This window comes from Camarhynchus parvulus, chromosome 15 (assembly GCF_901933205.1).
Source record: "Camarhynchus parvulus chromosome 15, STF_HiC, whole genome shotgun sequence".
NCBI classification, from domain to species: Eukaryota; Metazoa; Chordata; class Aves; order Passeriformes; family Thraupidae; genus Camarhynchus; species Camarhynchus parvulus.
This window is the reverse complement of record NC_044585.1, coordinates 8,266,820-8,286,929: the sequence shown is the minus strand read 5'-3', so window position 1 is coordinate 8,286,929 and position 20,110 is coordinate 8,266,820. Positions and strand designations below refer to the sequence as shown.

General features: G+C 42.7%; 1 protein-coding gene across 3 annotated transcripts in view; it reads right to left on the bottom strand.

The window, feature by feature from the left end:
• GALNT9 (polypeptide N-acetylgalactosaminyltransferase 9) overlaps positions 1–20,110 on the bottom strand; it is a 130,714-nt gene that overhangs the window by 70,372 nt on the left and 40,232 nt on the right. For all 3 annotated transcript variants that reach the window (XM_030959163.1, XM_030959161.1, XM_030959162.1), the window contains 2 exons: positions 13,496–13,662; positions 11,598–11,772 (listed from right to left, as the gene is read on the bottom strand). In XM_030959163.1, coding sequence (XP_030815023.1) covers positions 11,598–11,772; positions 13,496–13,662 — 342 coding nt within the window. The remainder of the gene's footprint in view (positions 1–11,597; positions 11,773–13,495; positions 13,663–20,110) is intronic.

The window sequence follows — 20,110 nt, the reverse complement described above, 5'->3', positions numbered from 1 at the left end:
CCCCAGGGTGTCACAGCCATCCTGCATCCCCAGGGTGTCACAGCCATCCTGCAACCCCAGGATGTCACAGCCATCCTGCAACCCCAGGGCCTGCTTGGCAGGCTGAGAACATGAGGTTCTCTAATGCTGTTGAGCTATAAACTTGAAGGGATTTAGAGATTTTAGAGGAGCTAAGGTTTTAGTTGGAGATAAGCTTTATTGGAGTTAATTAAAATAAATGGGTAGGTTTTGATGAAGTTAAGAGTTAGTAGTTTAATAATTGATTGCTTGTCAACACAATATTTGGTTAGCTGGGTTTATAATGAAGAATATAGAATCTGATAAATAGCTTTTAGGAACATAAGACAATTGTAGGCCTCCTCTGTTCTGAAACCAATTGAACACAGGGAATGGAAGTTCTACCGAGGGTTCATTTGTCATATTTGTACTGAAAAGGTAGAAAGGTCAGAACGAGGAAGACTTCATTTACTTCCTCATTTTGGGACCTCTCCCCATGAAAGGGACCACCAACCCATTTCAAGGAACAAACCACCATGCTTAATAGCTTTTGAACAAATTACCATACAAAGCGGGGTATGGGATGTACCAAAGTTATGAATATTTGTATTTTGGGTATTCAATACTTGCATGGATAAAAGGACTCTGTAATCACCTGTAAATTGCGGTGCGTATTTGGGAGCTATCCCGAAATAAACACACAGTATCTAACTTTAAACTGTTAGAGAGTTTTTGTCCGCCACAGTTGGATATCGGCGCTAGATCAATATCCATATTTTTTAATTAATCACTGTGAGCATCAGCACAGTGAGATGGAAAAGCCAGAGCAGGGCAGGGAGGATGGGGTGCAGATCACAGCCTTGTGCTGCTAGGACTGCACCTGGTGTGGGACACTGCACCCAGCACCTGCACAGGAATTAGCACCTCTGTGAAGCTGTGCCAGCGCCTAAATGTCGCCCTGTTTTATTAAGATTTTCTAAGCCTTCTGATATTTACATTCTTGTAATGAACTTTCTCACACACTTTCTGTAAATAACTTATTGTTTTGCATTCTTTTATAAAAGAGACATTCGATAGACTCTTAGTTTGTCCAGTGTCATTGGAGAGGTGGCACTATCACCCTCCAATCCACTGTCACTTTTAGAGATCTATAACCGTTAGAGTCAGAAAATAAACTTCCTTTTTTTTGCCTTGAAAACAGCAGTGTGTGCACATCGTGTTATTTCGTGTCCTATAGTGACACCTAACAACACAAAATTTGACCTCATATTTTGCCTGTTACCATAAATGTTCTTTTGGGCCAGCAGAAGATACTGTACATGGTTCAGACTCTCAATTCATGAGTTTTAGGCCACACTTGTGCAGCCCCATAGAGCCAGTGTGACCTACCAGGTGTGGATAAGCCAGTATTAGTATGAGATTATATTTATGAGATTAATTAGCACTTCTGTGAAGCTGTGCCAGAGACTAACAACACAAAATTCGACCAAACACTTATTCTAAGGCCTGCAGGCTGTTAATTCACATCACAATGGAGAAATGTTGAGAGACACCATCACCAATAGCAGCTAAATGGTCTCCTACTGGCTACTCCACCAGGATTCCTGGCAGCAATTAAATACTGGCTGGCATGGCCTGAAGAACTAAAAACACACCAGGGGCTGCAAGAATCTGAAGGTTACACAAAGATTTTAATCCTGTTTCCCAAGACTGACCCCATCACATCTAGTTTGAATGACAAATGTGGCTGCATTATGCCTTCTAAAACCTCTTTGGTGATGAGAAGATTTCAGGTGCCAGATGGTGCAAAAGCAGCGAACTGCAGGAAATGTTCAAGCATTTCAAAAGGCTTTAAAACATCAATGTGCTTTCCACAGAAGCTACATCCCAAAAGGAAAGTAAAAAGCTTCAGTGCAAACACTCATTTCTGACCAAGGTAGTCTGAGTTTGCTATGAATTTACAGAGAAACTGATCCAAAGAGGTAGCAGACTTACATAAGGGTGGAAATCATTCCTCAAAGCAGTATTAGAAAGAGCCACTGGTTCACTCCTTTGTGTGTTTCCCCTTGAAATGTGCTTTGAAAATTTTGCAGAGCTCTCACATGGATCTTTAAGGGAATGGTGGTTTGCTGAGACTCACAGAGGTAGGAGGATTTGAACACTGATCTTTTCTCGCCTTTCTTTTGCTGTTGGTCAGAAGACAATTGGTCCTTTGTGATTTCAATGTTACCTCATATTTTGCCTGTTACCATAAATGTTCTTTTAGGCCAGCAGAAGATAGGGTGCATGGTTCAGACTCTCAATTCCTATGGGTTTTAGGCCACACTTGTGCAGCCCCATAGAGCCAGTGTGACCTACCAGATCTGGATAAGCCACTTCCATTATTAGTATGAGATTATATTTATGAGATTAAGTCTTTTAAAAACCACTGGGTGGGTAGCAGAAAAACTCTTGCAAATCAGACAAAGCAGGAAAAAATGCAGAAAAGCTGAATCTGCTTTGTTCTTTCCATCATGTTATCTCTGCTCAGCAGCAGAAGAAAATACAGAAGGATGGACATGCCGTCACTAGTCTGGTGACTCCATGCCTGGACACAGAAACCCTTGGGCATAAAGCTCTCCTTCTCCCTCTAGACTCTGAAACAAAGGATTTCAAAACTCCAGACAACAGGTACAGGTGTCACTAATTGTTTCCTTTACTCCCATGGCTTGAACAAATTTATTATGTTTGGGTCTGATTTCCAGACCTGCCCTGCAAAGCGGGAAATCTCCTTGCATGCCCTCTGAAGCAAAAATCTGTAAATGAGTTTCCTTTGCAAGACTCAAACTCTGCCATTCACTACTGCCTGGTTCTGCCAGCAGGTCTTTGACAAACAAGGAAAGACGGGAGTTTCCCCTACTACTTTAATATCTCTTGGTTGGAATTCTTTGGTCACCAAATCCTCAAGTCCTCAATTAATGGCATGTTTATGTTGATACAAAGCAAGACTGTTTAACCATCATACTCAAAACCATCCTGGAGGTTTAATGTCCCTTCTACAGTTCCTGCTGGGGTGCTTATTTTTCAAGTATTTTACTTTGTAGGGTAGATTGAGATTGTGTAATGAAAGAGCTGAAAGAAGAGAAGGATTTCTTCTCCCTTAGTGTCAGATACCTGCAATGGACCCCCCACATGCGCAGTAATTGCCTCAAACTTTCATTCTCAGCAGAGAGAGGCAGAGGCTGGCACTTTTATAGTCAGATGCTTCTCATAATAATGTAGACACTGAAACTAGGTGAGATTAATAATGTTCCAGAGGAGCCTGTTTTGAATATAAAGGGAATTTAGCCTGCTACTTCGCAAGACATCTTCAAATTGGACTGCTGAACTGTATCCCAAATAATGGTTAGAGAGATAATGTGAAGAAAATATTCAACAGTCACACTGGTTTTTAGCCCTTAATCATATTGGTGATTGTGTTAATCCAATACTTGAGTCTTGCAAATGCTAACCTGGGACCTCATTTTCTTCTTTACATGAAGAACAATCCATTCCCGGCTCTGGAGCTGCTCTCACACAAACTATCACCAAACTACTCCTGCCACACTACACCTGAGGAATTTCTGTGTTCTCCCATTTGTGTGGCTCACATTTATTGCCACCTAACTTGGTGTTTTGCATCTGAATGGCACAAGGGGTATCTCTGGATTGTAATACAACAGCTGGGGTCAAAATGCATGATGAAATTCCATTTCTCTCTATCAACCTATTAATGTGAAATCACAGATTCTGAACTTCCATGAAATCTGAGACATCTGTCCTTGTGATGGGTGTTCTGTTTAAGTCCCCTGCACTCAATAAATGCAAATATTTAAGATATTACTGCTTCAACAAGAGTTGATTTCTCTACCCTCAAGTTACAGATGAAATCAAGTACCATGCCAAGGTTATGGAGTCAACTGGTGAAAGCAGCTGCTGGAACTTCATCTTCTAAACCTCCCATCTCACACATGGAGGTGATTTCCTAGCTCTCTTGGTACCCAGATGTGTGGAAATCACATCCCTGCATGTGTTAGGAACAGGAAATATTGAGCATCTGGACAGACTGCACAGCTACATAATTTCCAAAATATTTTCACACCCACAAGTAAGAGAGTAGGCTCTGAGTCACAGATGGAAAGAGAAAATCCAGGCCAGAGCTGTTCTCTTTGCAAAAATGCAGAATGAAGAGCCTTTTAATTAAACATTGCATACCTGAGAGATTTCACAGCCTGTCCTGCCCTATAAAAGACAGCAGAGAGAGCAGTGGGGTATTCAGAGGCTCAGCCCAAGCTCATCTCTGTGAGATCTGCAGGAGCACTCCAATCCCAGAGCCTGCCAGTGCCCTCTCACTGCCAGCACTGCTGGTGGGCTGTTTGTCTGCCCGCCAAGATCCCCAGGTAATGGCCAATAAAGGAGGGCTGGGAGCTTGAACAGGACTGGGCAATGCACTGTGCTTGCATTGCTTATCTTGAGTAATCCATGGCATATGAGAGGGTTTCATTGCTATTCATGGCTAGCAAAGCCCAGCCTCAGAGCTGCTCTGTAATGCTGAGCTGAGCTGCACATTCATCAAATCCTTTGTCAACCTTCCTGGTCACTCTGGCTTTATGTAATTGCTTCAGATTTTAAAAAGAATTATGATTAAATCTTTCCAAGTAATTTCCACATTTTCCCCCCTAATTTTAAACTGCTACTTTATTGTCTAGATCACCCCTCCTCTTTATAGATACCAGCATTTTTCCTGTGGGTTTTCTTTTTCCACTTTGCCTTGTTTTTTCTGCTGTCCATCTGCAGAAGTCAGGTGCTTCTGGCAGCTCACAGGACTGAAAGGATAAGAGGGGAAAAGGTTGCTGAAGTCCAGGGATGTCCAACAGACTGAGCTGCTGAGCTGCAATACGTGTTTGGAGGATTGCCTTTCCACATGGCACTGCTGGCAGCGAGGCAGGACTCAGCCCTGCCTGATTAGGTGCATAAGCCACATGTGGATTTTGGGATCCATCCCCATTTTTCATAGTGCAAAAATGTTAGGTTCCTAGTTTGCATCTGAGGCAAGGTACTTTATGGGCAAAGAGCAGCATGCATTGTTAACAAGTTATTTACTGCAGCAAGAGGGAAAGTTCTCCCAGGCATATTCACAGACATGATGGATTTCAGTAAACTAAATATAATCAAAAGATTCTGCTTTAAAGGTAGTGCTTCACATCATCCAAGTGGGTCTTTTTTCCCACTTAATGAAAACCAAGCAGACAATTTGGACTGGAATTTGAGTGACATATGAAGATCCTCTCCCTTCCATCCTCTCTAAAACTATTTGTCAGTGTCCTCCTCTCTCTCTGAATAGATTGTTGGTGAATGGATAAAACCAGAAGAGAAAGGACAATAAATTTAGTTCTCTTACAGACTCCACTAGGCTAAAGGGTATTTTCACTTCAATTTTATTCACTTTGATTTGTCCAAGTCAGTTGAGCACATCACTAAACAGAGCATGCATTCAATGCTTTTGCCTACCAGTGGAAAGATTTCTTCATTAACAGCAGATTTTCCAAGGTGTTGAGCACCCATGATGACTTTATTGGGAGTTCCAGCAACACAGGCTCTGTGGGATTCAAAGAGCAAATGCTCCCAAGATAAACACTGGAGGTAGGAAGAGAGTTGGAAGGCAGAATTTGAGGCAGAGTACAGAATGAGCCTGTAAGAAGATTGAGAGCAAAGGCAGGGGCCATGCTGTGATCACACAGGCCTCTCTAATCCTATTGTAAGTCTATCTCTGAACATATATGCATTCTGTATTTAACATTGGCTTGATTCAGAGCAGCTCAAACCCCACGGGAAACCACAGCAAACAAAAACTCTGTGTTGTCTTACATCCTTATCAGATTGCTGGAGAATTCATGCCAAAGGGAAAGCCTGATTTGTCACAATGCTAAAAAAGAACAGCTTCTTCCAGATAAAAAACAGATAAAAAGAAGTTAGTAATGAGCTCCTCGGTGCACATGATTATATAATTCACCTTTTTAAATATGTAAAAACACCTGCTGACTTCAAGCAGACTTTTAAAATGGCACAACATCAGAATAAATGCACACAATCCAAGGGAATCCACATGCATGCCACAGGCCAGATCTCTGCTGCCCAGCTCTGCCACTTCAATGGCCTTCACAGCTTCAGGGATGCTTTGCTAACATGCAGCATCTGAGAAGCAGACCTTACCTTCCAGTTCTTAGTTAGAATGGCTGTATGAGGCATTTGTCAATAAATTCCTCCCTGCAGCCCAAATGTCACTTTTCCTAAATTTGTTCAAAAGTAAATCCTTTCCTAAATGACAGGAATTGCACTGGGAAATGTCCCTCCAATGCTGCCCTGTCCCATGTGGGTATATACCCTGATCTCTGGGTTCTTTTGAGATAAATATGCCTCTTTTTTTTTTTCTTCTCCACCATCCCTATGCTACTTTTTACTCCAATAAAAAATGAAGAACTAACATTAAAAAAAAAATAAAAATCCAACCTTCTTTGTCCTGCTTTCGCAAATCAGAATTTCCTCTTCTTGCAAGCAGTCAGGGAAGAGTCCTTATAAGACATAAATGAAAGACAACATGGTCTCATCTGCTAGATTTTATGGCTCACTGGGTTTAACACCGTATTTCACTCTGGCTCTACCACTGTCAGGTACCATGAAGTATAAACTTAACAGAGAAATGTAAGAAAAAAGAAAGCTGTGTAAACTGAAAGCTTATTTTGCATGATTTTACACGCTACCTCACATTTCACTGACAATACACATTTATCAGATGCAGACAAGCAGATCTACTGACACACATAATTCTTCACTGAGGCCATCTGCAGAATATTTAATGCGAATTGCCTTTCCTGTAAATAAGTGTTCAGAGAACTAAAAAAGAAATAAATTTCATTCTCCCTTCCTTGGTCTCTAAGAGAACTCCCCCATCTGTCCTGCCTGACATCTCTATCAGCATTCCCAAGTGCCCAGGGAACTTTCAGACCCACAGTCCCCAGCTGGAACAGAGGGAACTCAGCACCAAAGCCTGCTGGAGAGTTAAAGATCAGCTCTTTGGCTGCCAAACCTCAGTGGCTCTTTTCTGCACCACTGAAAAGCATGAGGATGCTTCAGTGAACATTCTAGGTTGTTGAGGTTGATGAATAGTCAAAGCTGCTTTTCTGGTACATCCTCTGAGTGTAGGCTGGCACCCTCCCATGGATCCCAAAGGCCCACGTGGCTTCTCTTGCATGCTCCACTCAGATTATATTGGTTTTGCTAACTAAAACTTGTATTCCATTAAGTTACCAGAGTGATCCTAAGGTCTTGGATGAGGAAGAACTCCCTTTACAAACACATGTCCTTCCCTTTTCATTTGGGTTCCCCAGGTCAGCCTGAGCCCAGGGATGCTCAGTGAACCATGTCCTGAATGCTCCAGAGGGGACAGAATGCACAGGAGAAGGACTGCAAAGGTAATTTCACCTTCACCACTTCTCTCATTTAGAAGGAAAGAGCCACCTGGACCTTGTCATGTCCCCAGAGAGCCACCTGAGCTTGAAAAGAGGGGCCGGGGAGTTTACCTGCAGGTAGAGGTTGGATTCCAGTACTTTGCCCCCCAAAAGCACAACAATGTCTCTGCTACAGAGTACTTGGGATAACCAAAGTCAGCAGAAGATTAGGAGGAAATCATCCTCCTTTCTCCTTTACACACCTTTTTGAGAATCCATTTCCTATGGCCACCACAACAGACTGCATTACACCTTACAGTATAAAATAGCATCTGCAAAGTACCATCCACAGGCCTGGGATCTTGATCTTTAGCTCTTCTTAGTTTATTAAAACACCATTTTTGTATATTTTTGAAACACTGACAACTTCAGGGATAAAGATGGGATGTATGTGACACAATCTGATGGACACTTAACTTAAATTTCATATTCTCTCTCTCATGTCAGGCTCAGTCTGGCTGGTATGTTGAAATCTTTTTATTAAATCCTCTTACTTCACTGCTTCCTTATTGAAACTCACCCTTTGTCTGGCAAAATTTTAATTACTACGGGACTGCATAACTCCATTCAGTGCTCTGATAACACCTCTGTGATAGGAGCAAAAGCAATTCCTAAGATAGAATGCAACTATAATACTCTATCATTATGTCTTCTTTTATGGCTCCTAGCACCCTCTTTATGGCTGCTAATATATTGTGGTTTCTGCCTTCCACCTACTGATTTCTGCTCTCCTTCACTCAATGTGTCCTTTTTCTCACCCAGAGAATTAACATCCTATCTCTGTAATCTCTTTCCTGCTCCCAGAAATAATCTAGGGAAGGTCTTTTCTCCTTGTCATGCTATTCTTTCCCATCTCTCAAAGACAGGGGTTTATACAATGCCCTGCATGTTCTGCAGCACAATCAGCACCCAGGATGTGCTGTCTGCTCTCAGGGGGTGCCTTCAGCATGCTGGGTGCACCTAACCCAAAGGTCAGAGCAGGAATGATCTAATCTTCTGAAAACTGAACTAAGCAAGCTTAACTACACCCTCGGAGAGGAAAGCACAGCAGCTTTTCCTCCCTCTTGGCTCTGCTGGGTTGCTGACTCCCATTGACGTCAAGTAACCATTAAAAACAGACCAGGGTCTACTCCAACAGGACAGGTAGAATTTTAAAAAATGAAATGTACACATACATTACCCTGTAATTCTAATTTAAAATTCCACTTGAGAATTAATAGCAACGGCCTCCCTTTCAGGCAGCCCTCTCCACTTCCACTCTCACAACAGCTGTATTGGCTCACACTATCAAAAGCCTTAAGGGGAACAGGTCAGTTGAAAATCACTGCTCTGAGATAACATATTTCTACACCTGAGAAGCCAAAAAGCAGCAATTAAGCACAGCAAAATAAATAATTCAATAGCTAATTTGACCTGCCAGGTTGCAGAGTATTTTTTTATATCCTACCAGATTGTAATTTAGTTTAGAAGAAGTGTCCCTGGAGAGCAATACTATGAGAGCCCATAAAATGCTATAGTATGATATCAGGCAAAAAGCCACCTGTAAATGGGCCACTATTGTTTAAAGAAGTTTTTTTTTGTTGTCAGTCCTGCATATTTCATGAGAAAGTGATGAAGTCCTTCTTTGATTCTTTATGAATTAATCTGCCAACTGATTAGGCAGGTAAAGCAGCCATAGATTGGGAAACTAAATTGCACTGCAGGCACTTGACTTTTAGATGGAACACAAACCAAACAGAAAGCTAAATGCTCTTTTCTGTGGTAAAGGAATTGGCTTCTTCTTAATTGCCTCACAAATAATCCATAGACAGCTTTTAGTGGGAGCCATCCATGTGGCCTCTGAATACATAAATAAGCAGTGAAAATGGGGGAAAATGTTCATGCAAGGTGCAACTTAGTGGGAGAATAGAACAGCAGAGCTTTAACAAGAGACTCCCACCTGATTCCTGAGTTTGTAGGGCTGAGGAGTGGGGGCAGTGCTAACCTGGTGGGAAAAAATAGAGCAGTCCAGATGGAAGGACCTCAGTTCCTCCCAGTCAAAGGAGATGAGATGAAAATGGAGATGACAGGCAACCCCATGTGCACAGGTGAACAGAACTAAAACTGGGAGAAGTGGGTGGAGCAGGGTTTGAGATGGCTCTGAGCAGCCACAAAGGTTGAGTCGAACAAGAGGAGAAACACCAGGGAATACTCTGAGCCCGCAGGTTGAAATGGAGGGACACAGGAGGCTCCTGGAGCAGGTTTCTGTCCCCACTGATCACTGAGTGCCCCACAGCAGGGGCAGAGCCTGGCTGAGACCTGAGAGCTCTGCTGGAAGGAGGGTGCACCAGGCAGGGGGCAGAAAACACAAACCTTTTATCTTGGATATACACACAATTAACTGAGCACTCCAGGTTCTTGCCATGCTGATCTCAACCCTTTCTGACATTAAGGCAAAACAGTACAGTAAAAAACCAAACCCTAACAAACCCCAAAGCAACCACAAAGCCCTTTCCTGCTTACTGACACCATTGCTGGGTACAGCACATCAGTCAGATCTCAATGTCTTTATCAAATGATAACAAAATTCTCCTCAAGCCCCAGAAAACTGCAGTTTGGGCAGGACAAGCATTGGGGACAGCACCCAGAGCATGCTCTTCCCAGCCTCTGATCCTGGCCCATAGCTGATATTACCCTAAATGAATGTTTGAAAAAATTTGAAAGATCTACTTGCTTTAAAAGCAAATAAATAAATTAAACCAGCTCTTAAGCTTCTAGAAAATTACTACAGCTGCTATTATAGTCTAACATAGTCCTAAGGAAAAAAAATGGGATGATCATAAAACAGGTGCACTACAAGACTTATTTTATTCCATCTCCCGTTTTATAAAGATATTCATGAACATATAAAAATAAACACTCTACTCCTTTGCAATTAAGTTTCTCTCTAGTTGTAAGTACATCTATTTTTAGTTTTAATTTGAGGATATCTCCCAGAATTGCAGAGCATAATCATTTCCACCATAACTCTGCATCATCATTATCAAATACCAGCCTATCTTTGGAAAATGCATGTTTTACATGCCAAAGGTCCCAGAAGTCCTTTTGCAGCTGATGGTACAGATCAGCTCCTACAGTCCCAACTTCCAGTAATGCCAAATATTGGCCACCAAGTGGTGCTACAAAGATTTATTCCAAATGCAGTTCTGGCCCATTAAACCAAAAGGGGATGGGGAAAGTCATGCTCATTTCAAGCCCTATTAAAATTGCAGGCAATAATTTAATGTTTCCCTCAAATGTAAATGCAAGGAAATTTATGAGGAAATCAGATTGGTATTCAAGTTTCTAAGACAAAATGATAGAAAATGATGAGGAGGTAAAAGAAGCACTTGAAATCCTCCAGCCCAGAGCCTCCTTAATGGTGTCTCTCCATCTGACTGCTTTGGGATTTCACACCCATTGTGGTTCCAATTACTCCTCTCTCCACAGAGCCATGCTAGACCAGGCACAGCAGCTTTTTTATGGTCTTGCAGCCATTGCAGGAGCCTGTCAGCAACATTGCAATAATCAGGAGCACAATTCAGGAGTGCTTGCTGAGGTGATCCCTGCAGCCTCCTGTCATGGACATATTTTCTGAAAATTACTTTTGCTAGGAACTTTTCTCCTGAGAAGCCGAGAGGCCTCGGAAATGAAATGTAAACAATAATTATCTGCTGCTGTGGAATGCAACAGGTGCATCTTTGATTGGTCTCATGTGGTTGTTTTTAATTAACGGCCAATCACAGTCCAGCTGTCTCAGACTCTGGTCAGTCACAAGATTTTATTATCATTCCTTTCTATTACTTGCTAGCTTTCTGATGAAATCCTTTCTTCTATTCTTCAGTATAGTTTTAGTATATAATTTTATTTTAATACAATATATATCATAAAATAATAAATCAGCCTTCTGAAACATGGAGCCAAGATTCTCATCTCTTCCCTCGTCCTGGGATCCCTGAGAACACCACCACACAAAACCTCATCCCTGCAGCTGACACAGCCCTTCCTCAGGCCTGTCCCAGTGCCACTGTCCCTCTGGGCACAGCCAGCACTCACCAGCCAGTGTTGAACTCCACGTGGGCATCAAAGAACCCCACCACAGGGGATGTTGCAGCTTTCCAGCCCTGGATCCTGGCTCGGATCAGCCCCTCGCGTTTGTTGTTGCGCACGATCTTCACCAGGCCCGGGTACCTCTTGTGCACATACTGGTCCAGGTTAAACTTCAGCTCAACTGCAGGGCAAAATCAAAACCCACACAAGCATTTAGAGTGAGAAAGGCCCTCAATGGTGTGTTTTGTTCTGCAACAGAAAGGGAGAGGAGTCTTTAAATATTCCCAAATTCTTGGTGAGTCTCAGAGATACAAACCCAGTGCTGAGGCATGGAGCAGCTCCAGGGGTTTCAGCCCAGAGAAATTCCCCACACACCAGAGACTTGCCCAGCTTTAATATGGCCTGATGGATTTGAGCATACTGTTGAAGAGGTAGTTTGTCTATGTATTTTTAAAAAATTACTATTCTGATTCTCTGATGATTTGCATTAGGTTACAAGTGGCCTCTGGAAGAGCAACTCTGACCATAAGCAAGTGTAACGTGCCCTTCTGGTGATTTCTTTTTTCTGATTTATGCTGTTCAGTAGGAGTGAGAAAAATAACCTCAATGGATTTTGGGTCAAGAAGTAATTCAGATCACAATTAATTTCCCTTAATTTTCAGGGTTTTCCCTTAAATATAATTAAGATTCTTCAATACTCGGCTTCTTTCCTTTTTAACTAAATGGATATTGAAGATCTCAAATAGACTTCTCTTTTGTTCATTTTCAGGCATTCAATCACAGATGGAGCAGAACTCATTCACCCTTTTCAGCTTCATTTCAAGAGGCTTATAAACAGGCAAATTACCAAAATGGTCTCTCTATTTTTTTTTAAATCAATGTAGTTTGGTAATTCATTTACTCTGCAACTTATTCATAAAGTGACTTTTTCCTAAATATCTTTATCAGAAAAACTAGTAGAAGCTTCCAGGACATTAGCAGCCTCATTTTTCTGATCTATATTAGACAGTAGAATCATTATCATTAGAATCAAAGACTTGATAAATCTCCAGTTATTTGGAAGAGTGGCAGAGAAAAGCCATATAAGAGTTCACTGAGAAATGATGAGTTCAATTCTCCTCAGGACTGCCTTGACTCAAACACTTTGCAGTCTCACATAATTACTCCACAGGTTACACTGCCATAACTGAAATCTGAATTGCATAAACAGGTTCTTAAATCTATAGGGTTTGGAACTTATTTTCATTTGAGTTGTCTCTTCTCTCAGTTCTCTCTTCTCTTCAAGGATCTCGAAGAGTAAGAGGAACTTAAAACTGAAAGAACTTAAAGTTGTTGATCTGAGGAGAAAATGCTAAATTTTAGGCTTATTGGAAATAAATATGATTTTAGAAGAGGAATCAGTTCTAGAAGTGTAATGTACAGATTTAAACATGACAGCTCTCATCCCCTGTATCCTGAGAATCTTCAAACATGACTCTATTGTGAAACATGCTGATAAAGCACCCTATATGCTCACCAATATTTGGACTTTGGATTAAATGATGAAGAAGCAATGTGTTGCCATATAAAAGAGTAGCAACTATCTTTAAGGAGAATCTGTAGCCTCACTTTCCCTTGGCAGCAGAATTTAAACTTTTATTCTATTGATGATGATATTCCTCTGGATTTGGAGAAAAGTGTTCCTATTAAGATTGCCTCCATAAATGCCATTCATTCTGTTAGGATTTCAATGAAATCAACAGGCTTTATCCACATAATGTTTATTTGTTATACAAATAGTCAATATTTACTCACAGCTTTGTGCAAATGGCTCGATCAACCCTCCCACCAACAAACACATTTACATTTCACACCTAGAAATCACACGGGGCACAGTGCTTAGAGGCAAAGTGACAAAAGCTCACCATTGTCACTGTTGTCATCCACCAGGATGATCTCCTTGAGCAGGTGGGATGGGGTGTGGTTCACCACGCTGTGCACGGAGCGCAGGATGACAGAGAGAGCCTCGTTCACAAAGATGAACACCACCGAGATCTGGGGCAGGTCCTCTGGGTAGCTCATCTGCTTGCACCTGGAGAGGGGAAAGACACAATTAAACCCAAGCACCATTGGGAGCCAAAACAGACTGAAGAGGATCCTCCTCTCCTTGCTCTCCACCTGTGTAGGGATTTGCAGTATTTGTCTTTTCTTGATTCTTGAGGCTTTAGCTTTCATATTTTTCAGATTCTGTGCTGCTTTAATGTGTAGTTCTGAGCTTCATATTAGGGCATGGTGAGCTCTCTGCACAGAGTGAGGAGATAAAACAATTCCTTTTCTAGCTGGGGACCAAGGACAAATGATCCAAATGTCAGGCCCAAGAGCACAAACAGAGTGGACTGAAAAGAGAAAAACAAGGATGGGACTTCATAAGCTAAAGCTGTAATTGGACAATTAACTCCAATATGCTAATGGACCAGAACTTATAAAAATAGAGATCCCATGACCAGCTGTCCATTTTGTGACCATTTTGGTTCACCTTGGGTGTAGCCCTGGCTGGGCTCTTGTGCTGCCCAAGGTGGATCCATTTTAATAAATCCCTACTTTATTCTTTAGCTCTGTCCAGCCTCTGTTCTAGGTCAGCCTTCACAAGGCATCATTCTAACCCCAAGGAAAGATGTGGTAAAGGCTCAAAAGAACCAGCCTGGTTTGGAGCAGCCCTCTCCATCAGCCCAGTGTAAAACACAGGGTGTGTGCATGCACGTGCTTTATGCTCTCTGTGCATGCACACTGATTTGTAGCAGCCCTGGTTGCCTGGGAGGTTAAAAGCATCTCTTGAAAAACAAAGGACCATCAATGGCTCTGCCCAAAAACATCCTGGAGAAGGCCCACAATGGCACACCCTGGCTGTGCTCCATGGGGAACCTCCAGCAGCTCTGCTGCCCACTCAAAACTGCAGCAGAGCTTTAAAACCAGCATTGGCTCAAGCAAATTTTGCATTTGCCCACAGAGAGAGCGCTTGCCACCCTTTCTGACTGCACAGTTTGTGCAGCAAGAGCAAACACATGGTGGCTGTTGTACAGGCCTGCACTTGCTGAATTATCTGCAAACAGGTCTGCTCCCTCTGAGATATTGCCTTGCTAGGCTGCTACATCCTCATTCACAATCTGCTTTTGTGCTGCTCACTGATACGTATATTTTACCACAGACCATTTTGAGAAGAAAAACTGAGGCCTGGAGAAGTTCCACTGCACAGAGCGGAGCTCCTGCTTCCCAAGTGCTCAGCCCATGCCCCTCTGTAACACCATACTGCCCTATTTCAGTGGGATTCTCTCCCATTAGCAAAGAGGCTAACTTTAAAAACTACCTACCTGTTCTCACAGTCAAAAAGCCATTCAGAATTACCATAGCAATTGCTGAACTTGCTCTCTAAAATACTGCTAATGATATCACAGAAAATGACTTCTCCTGCTCTTATCAAACTTTCTGACCTCTATGCTCATTACTTTGGCATAACAATCACTTTTTTCCCCACTATCAGCAGTCATGGGGATAGGGCAGGTGACAAATGCTTGACTGCGGGGTAACCTCTGGAAGTCAGTTATGAATCCTAGTAAAGTGTAATTATTCATAATCCCTGATCCCAGCACTATTTGCTCAGAGACCTGAGCACTCATCATTGATTCCAGTGCTACCACAGCTACTCACTGGCAGCCTGCTGGTGGCCTGTGCCACACAGAGCACCACTGTGTAAAACTTCTGGCTAAGCAGCATTCTTACACAGCCTAAAAATAAGCCTGGAACAAGGAGAGAGGTTTTCAGGAGGCATGAATGTTGTGACACAGCCCTTGTTTTTGAATTTCTTTTTTGAATTTCATTTTGAATGCCATTTTCCTCTTGAGCACACTGACTTATCAAAGAAGTGCATCAGGAATACTGCAGTAACAGGAAAGAGCCATCAGCTAAAAACATGGACCTTGCAAGATTTCCTGTGATGAGGGACATCTCTTACCTGACAGCAATTTTCTCTAGAGTCCCACACATCCCAAATTGCACCTGAGGAAATCAGAGCAGTCCCCAGGGAGTGGTGCCCTGCTGCTGCAGGCGAGGCAGAGGAGGGAGCCCACCGCAGGCCATCCCTCCTCGTGGGGTCCTGCAGCAGCACTCAGAGCTGGCAGGGAATGAGGGAGGGAAGGAAAGTGTGAAACCCATCTGTGATGCCTCAGGTTTTAGCTTTTATATTTTTTCAGATTCTGCTGCTTTAGTGTGCAGTTCTGAGCTTCATATTAGGGGATGATGAGCTCTCTGCACAGAGTAGGGAGACAATTCTTTCTCTAGCTGGGGACCAAGGACAAATGATCCAAATTTTGGGCCCAAGAGCACAAACAACATGGACTAAAGAGAGAAAAAACAAGAAGGATGGGACTTCATAAGCTAAAGCTGTAATTGGACAATTAACTCCAACATGCAAATGAACCAGAACTAATGAAAGTGAGAGATCCCATGACCAGCTGTCCATTTCATGTCCATCTTGGGTGCAGCCCTGGCTGGGCTCCTGTGCTGCCCAAGGTGGGTCCACTGAGGCCTCCTAATAAATCCCTGCTTTATTATTTAGCTCTGACCAGCCTCTGTTCTAGGTCAGCCTTCACAAGGCATCATCTGGAGACAAAACAAGAGGTTGTGGCACAGGAGGAGGAATTACAGCAAGAATGAGAGGTCACTCAAAGCAGCACTTAGTACAGAAGGGACAAGCAATTAAAGGAAAGGTGGGATCACCACAAATGTCCAAAATAGAGAGGCATGTATGGAAGGACCAAAGTTTCCTAGGAACAGACAGGGAACCACTGAAATACTACAAGACCTCAGAGAATTAGGAATTTTGCTGAACATTTCTGAGGAAAAAGTATTTGTTATATTGGCAAGTGAACTGAAACACCCAGCCACGTGTTCCTGGTCAGACTGATAGGGTAACTACAAGTGGGACTAATTCCAGTGCTTTTCTGCCATCCTCCCACTTTAATTCAGAGGGAAAAAAAAAGGAAAAAAATCTAATTCTAGCTTTAAAACCAGCACACCTAAACCATAACCTCCTAATTTTGGATTTATTTGTTCTTCATCACATTAAATCAATGCATTATTGTCCCAAGTGTGGCTCCATAGCCTTGCTGGTTCACAAGACTTTTCATGCCTTAGTTCTCAGTGATTACTTACACTGTAGGGCATCAGGGACTGCTTTACATAAAAAGCTGGTTTGAGCTTTTTATCTAAATCATCCCTATCACCTCTCACTGCAACCTTTTGTCTCTTAGTTCTTCCCTTTTTTTTTCTGTTAGCAGGGCATAGTTGAAAAACTGCATTTTGACTTCATTTGGAAAGAGCATTCCAAACAAAATATGTTGGAATATCTTTGGTAGTGCCACTGCAACAGGAACACCTAGATGGGAAAAAGCAAAGCTCAGAATTCAGCAGTAGTTTAAAAGCTGTCCTAAATTTATTTATTGCAGCAAGGATGAAGAACAGCAAAAGCAGCTGTCCAGCTGAGCACTTTCCAAAGCACAGCAGTGATTTAAGGGTTTATTTCCTGCAGACTTCAAGTCAACCTTGAACTCCCAACTCCTTAGGTCACTTCACAAAATGAGATTGATGTGCTGAGGCAGTCAGGAGAAATTACTGGTCCACTACCAAACACTTCTGATGATGCTTGAGAGCATGAGCAATCCCAGTTAAGGTGTCTTTCCTTAAAAATCAGTGGGTGCTTTAAGTGCTTTGCTGGATTGTTGCCTGAGTTCTTCCCAAAGTGTTCTCTAATTAGACACCAGCCACAGCAATTTACAGTTAATACTTCCTTCATTCCAAGAAACTCTAACCAGAGTTTGACGCTCCTAGCCAAACAGTGACGGGAGCAAACGTCACCCTGCCAAAGCTTTGGGTGTCACCTCAGCCACCTCTGCTCAGCCAGAGGCTGACAAGGGCTCTGCACTGGGTCAGCCAGTGGTGCCTGTAAGCAAGGGACACAAAGAGTGACAGAATTCTCCTTGCAGCAGCCCTGGACTGGCCCTGGAGGAGGCAGCAGGGGACAGTTCATTACAGAGAGAAGGGAAGGCTGTAACAAGCCTTGACTTCCATCAAGCCAAAGGGCATCCTTGCAGAAAAGGGCTGGAGCAGCAGCCTGGACACAGAGGAAATCATCAGGCTAGAAACCTATGAGCTAAAGATGGGACAGCTTAGCACAAGACTAGCCACTTTTATTATTTCTTTTGAGAAGAAAATTACCAAAATGGGAAGAAATCAAACTGTACAAAATGCACTAGCTAGGCACACCTTTATAATCCTTCAGCCTTACTGCCAAGAGAACCTTGGTAAAAAATTTGGAAATCGTCCCCTTTTTCAGCCCTGATGCTGTGCAGTGCCTGAGTGTTTGAAGCTCCCAGTGCTCTGCCAGGGAAGGGAGCTGGATCCCACCACAGCCTCCACTTCTCTGCACCAGGTCTGACCACACTGTGAACTGTGTGAAGAAGAACAATTTCAGCAGCTGACAGCTGAAACCTGGCCTTGTTAACATCCAACACTCCTGAGTTTGGGGGGGAATTGAGTGTACATTTGACCTCTGTGGTAGCTAAAGATGGTGTGAGCTGGGCAGGCATAGCTCACATTCAATATTCCTGCAATTTTAAATCAGCATTCAGGACTGTCAGCAGGTCCCACAGAGTACAACCAGCAGAGGAGCCCAGGTCTCCAGAGCACACAGGTACCTGGGCAGGGACACAATGCTGGATGCCTGCAGGACTAGGGGTTCCAGCAAAGGCTGACAACGCCGTGGCTAATCACTTCCATGGGCCAGCTGAGAATGGATTAAACCTGATATGTGAAACAGCCCTGCAGGCTCCTTTCATACAGCATGCCAAGCATCAAACCTGGGGCATCCTGCTGTTGTCTTAGGAAAGGTCTTTGAGTGCTCTCATTCTGTATTTGCTACTGCAGAGCTTGGCTGGCAACCCAGAGGTATTTCCTTTCAAATAATTTTTCTCTATTCTAGAGATGATTTTCACTCATTCATTCCCTTACATTGAACTGGCTCCTCAAATGAATATTTCCCAGCCAGCCTCCTGAGCCCAACTGTGAGAACTGTCTTGCAGGCTTCATAAGAAAATGGGAAAAGCTCTTTGGCTGGCAGATCAGAAACTTGGGGGGAAAAAAATAATGTACTAACATAAAGAGGTCACAGATCAGAAACTGGGACATGAGAAAACAAAAGGTGCTCAGCTGCACATGAACCTGCTCATGGCAACCTTGTAAGCTTGGAGGCATTAAAGGGAAGGAAATGTTCTTCTGGCTGAAGCTTCATTCCCTGATAGAAGTATTTACTCTATTTGTATCTGATCCAAGAGAAACACGAGAAGTCCTCTATTTATCAGGCTGCTCTTACAGTCCATTTGGGTTGCACCATTTTTTGTGAAGGACTGTCACTGCAGCCATGCAGGTAGTTCAGTGCATTACCAAGAAAAGGAGAAACATCTTCCCTGCTCTATTTCCCCTGCCCTTTTTTCCTGTCTCTAAACTTGCCAAACTCCAAAAATGAGTTTTGCTCGCAGACCTTAATATACTGAGTTTGGAAATGGATTAAGCAATGCATTTAGAGATTTTTGACAGCTTTACCCTTCAGGAAGAAATGCAAACAAAATTAAAGCTGCCTCATGAATCATTAAAGTGTTTAATACAAGATATGTTTTTCCAAAGAACTACTGGGACGGAGATGACTGAAGGTTCCTCTCCTTCACAAACCTGATGAAATTGCTGGGCTTGAAGAAACATCTGCAGTTCTGGCAAAAAAAAACCAACCCTACCCCTACATGATCTGTACCTTGAAAGCTTCAGAATGATCTGTGTTCATGTTTTATAGCCACAGCAGGAGAACAAGTTGGAACAGCTCCTTATTTGGTACACGATCAATGAAAGGACAAAGATAAATATTTTAAAAGATTATTGAACTCTTTCTCTTTAATGCTAACAAATACTACTTTTAATCACTAGGTCAATATGTATTTTGAGCCCTCTTAAACCAAAGGCTCAGCCTAATCTTACCTACATGGTTACCTTTTAGCACCTAAATGCTACTGTGACTCCTATAGGCACCGACGATTTACCACAGCTAAATCACTGAATTTAGTGTCTAGCTCAATGCCTGATTTCTTTCTCCAGAAACCCACTGAGGCTTTACAGCTAGTGCTGGATGCAATAGTAACTTTTGAGCTGCAGAAATAAACTAACATTACCTTCCTCTTCCACACTGGCACGACAGAGGAGACGTGACAAGCTGCAAATGTCTCGTTCCCCAGCACGGATCCAGCTGCTGACCAGTCTGCAGCAGCAGCAGTGACAGCCCACAAAACTGATTAGCTTCATGGATCATGAATCTGTCAGCCAGAGGCTCCAACTCCTTCCTAATTAATTCTCCTTCTCAGCAGAGGATGTTAACTGTATTATGGCACAACATACTCTTTCTGTTGAGGGTGGATTTTCCTGCCCTATGCAAAAACCCAAAT